The sequence below is a fragment of the Oratosquilla oratoria genome, chromosome 30, assembly GCF_046742065.1.
Source record: "Oratosquilla oratoria isolate Oo_2021 chromosome 30, ASM4674206v1, whole genome shotgun sequence".
Taxonomy (NCBI): Eukaryota; Metazoa; Arthropoda; class Malacostraca; order Stomatopoda; family Squillidae; genus Oratosquilla; species Oratosquilla oratoria.
The window spans coordinates 51,773,633-51,776,944 of record NC_134806.1 but is presented as its reverse complement, the minus strand read 5'-3'; the positions used below and the strand labels follow the sequence as shown (position 1 = coordinate 51,776,944).

Genomic DNA, 3,312 nt, shown 5'->3' with positions numbered 1-3,312 from the left:
TGTGATATTGTATATATTTAGAATAACTGTATTAGAAAGGTTTGGGGAGGTGAGGGAGGGGAAAGGGGGAGGGGGAATCCCTCTGGTATGTTGGGGGAAAGGGGGGAAGAAAGGGGGAGGAAAGGAGGGTGAGAACGAGTGTATAGCCCAGCTGTCGACCAAGAAGGGGGAGGAGGGGAGGGGGAGGAGGTTGTCTGGGCCAGCCAAAACCAGCTGTCAATCACTGAAGGGTGACGAGGGGTGGGAGGAGGAGGAAGAGGAAGAGGAAGGACGAGTGGTGGAAAAGCAGACGACAATCCGTCCCGTGGGAGAATTGTGTTGACATTGCTCAAGCCCCACCTGGCCGAGCTGCGCTCCTATTGGTCGAGAGGGAAAGTGGGCGGAGCCACGCCGGGGAGGAGCACATAAATACCGCTGCCCGGGGCGGTAGAGGGTCATTCGGGAATTGTCCTTCCAAAGCGAATAACAATTGTGTCTGAACTGGTTTAAGTGTTAATTAACGAGGAACTTGTTTGATAACAGCGAATATTGCTGTACTGACATCTACAACCGCCAGTTGTAAGTTACAACCAGCACTGTGATTTACAACTTCATCGTAACTTACAATCACCATCGTATTTTACCACCACCGTTCATAACCGTCATCGTAACTTACGACTTCGACTTACAACCTCCATCGTGACTTACGTCTTCGACTTACAACCTCCATCGTGACTTACGTCTTCGACTTACAACCTCCATCGTAACTTACGACTTCGACTTACAACCTCCATCGTAACTTACGACTTCGACTTACGACCTCCCTCTCAAGACTCAACATGAAGGCCCACCGTTGCAGCTCCCCTGTCCAGGCGGTAATGGGAGTCGTCCTCGACGGGAAGATCTCGAAGTCCTCGTCCTCGAGCGAGAGCAAGCAGCTCTTGATGTACTTGGACAAGCTACAGCACCTGGTTCCTCGCTGCCCCAAGGACCGGCCCGTTCCCAAACTCGAACTCATCCAATGCGTCATCGACTACATCTACGACCTTGAGGACGTCCTTGCCCAAACGGAGGACGAGGATGAATTCGAAGACGAGGTCAAGGTCGAGGACGACGTCAAGGTCCACCTCGAGGACGAGACCAAGGTCCATCTCGAGGACGACGTCGACCCTGAGTTCGAGGACGAGGTCAAGGCCGAGAACGACGTCAAGGACGGTGTTGAACTCGCATTTGAGGCCAACCTCGAGGACGAGGTCGACCTCGAGTTCAAGGTTAACCTCGAGGACGAGCCACAGGTCACAAGTGCCAACGATGACACTCAGAACAGCGGAGGTCCCAACCTGCTCGAGTGAGCAGATCGGGGCGTGAGAAGGTGAAGGTCGAGGTCGTCCTCGGCCATTCCGCCTTCGGGTAGGCGCATCCGCCCGAGGTCGACCACAGCGCCGTCGAGAGATCGCCCTCCGAGCGGGTCTCGAACTTCGCAACGGTCGTCTGTCGGCTCCTTCGACTATGGTAAGTTAGTGACGATAACCACTGGAAAATTCTGAATAGTTAAAAAAAAATCGGTTAAGTTCGTTATTTTTGAATACCGTTAAAAATAAGTTGAGTTCGTTATTTTTAATAGAGTAAAAAAAAAAACGGTTAAAACCGTTCTTTTCAATTTGAAAGAAAAAATCGGCTAAAGTCGTTATCATTAATAGCACACAAAAATATGTTAAACAGTAATGAACATTTTTATTTTCAATCCCATATAAAATAAAATAATTATTTTCAATATGAATTTTTGAAAATAACAAAATTCAGTTAAGATTTTTTTTTTTTTTTTTGTGTAATAAACTAAATATAGTTTTTTTCTTCTTCTAACAGGTCGGACACTCCGGGTATGAAACCTAGGAACTTGTGGACTTAGAAAACATTAGAGAACATCTAGAACAAATTTCTAACTAAAAACAAAGATTAGATTGTTAGAAATTAGAAAAATAGAATTTATATTTTTTACTAAGTCGTCGAAAAGATGCACCCAAGGATTTTTATTTTTATGTCTATATATTTATTCTTATTTATTTATTTTTGAGAGTAATTGTCCTTATTTATTAATTCTTAATTTATTCATTTTTATTCTTTTATTAACGAAAATAAATTTCTTGTATAAATATATATATATCAATAAATCATATATTTGTGTTCTTTGTCATGCATATTTGTTCAATAAATATTATGAACAATACGACTGTTTCTCATGCCCTGATGAACAAATGTTCTCTAATCTTGCTCATTTGTTCTTAAAAAATCTACAAATTAAAGAAAACAAACAAGACTTCATAATTTCAGTGACGACAATTGTATTCCATTCAATACAACAACAATGTAATACAGCTAATCTATTTTATCTATTGCACAAAAATATAAACATACTCAGTAATAATTAACAGCTTAACTACAAATACAATATAAAAATAATAATAATAATAATACCATAAATATATGAATTGTCTACAAAAGATAATAATATTATTTTCTATTATATCTGTTGCACAAAAATATAAGAATATTCAGTAATAATTAACAAGATAGCTACAAATACCTACGAAGATAATATGAAAATATAACAAAATGAATTTATCAATTACCTACAAAATGATAAACAAATAAAAGTGTAAAATTGAATAATTACATAAAATTTACTTATTATTAATACAAATTATATGGATCCAATTAAATAAATGAAAATTTTATAAATAAATAACATATAAATAAATTAGCAATATGATAAAAACGTATACAAATAAACAGAGGAATAACTAGATAATAATTAATGAATAAACAAATACATAAATGTTCGTTTTGTACGTTTAGTCGTCTCGGCGACACGACTACGCTAATATATATATATATATATATATATATATATATTATATATATATATATATGTATATATATATATATATATATATATATATATATATGTATATATATATATATATATATATATATATATATATATGTAAAAATATATATATATATATATGTATATATATATATATATATATATATATATATATATGTATATATATATATATACATATAATCACGACACGACAGCGCAGTGGTAGAGTTCCCGGCTGCCACTACGGCGGTCCGGGTTCCAATCCTGCCCAGGGATGAAATAATTTCAGTATCGCTGCGCTGGGAGTCGTTACTCCAACTCTCGTGGGCGGGGAGTTGGGTGAGTGTGTGCGTGTAAGGTCACAGCATTACCCATAGATCGGTCATATATGAGCTCTGAGATCTCATCCGGGAGGGAAATAGCTGTCGATCACGAGTCCAACACAT

The 3,312-nt window shown here is 38.0% G+C and overlaps 1 protein-coding gene across 1 annotated transcript; it reads left to right on the top strand.

Moving 5' to 3' along the window:
• The first annotated feature begins 279 nt into the window (after positions 1-279).
• On the top strand, positions 280-2,163 carry LOC143041363 (uncharacterized). The gene is made up of 2 exons (XM_076213193.1): positions 280-1,491; positions 1,846-2,163. The coding sequence occupies exon 1, from the start codon at positions 819-821 to the stop codon at positions 1,329-1,331; it is 513 nt and encodes a 170-aa protein (XP_076069308.1). The 5' UTR covers positions 280-818; the 3' UTR covers positions 1,332-1,491; positions 1,846-2,163.
• The last annotated feature ends 1,149 nt before the right edge of the window (positions 2,164-3,312 follow it).

What these genes read in the sequence shown, in the direction of transcription:
- LOC143041363 (XM_076213193.1), top strand. Translation starts at nt 819, where the DNA reads ATGAAGGCCCACCGTTGCAGCTCCCCTGTCCAGGCGGTAATGGGAGTC.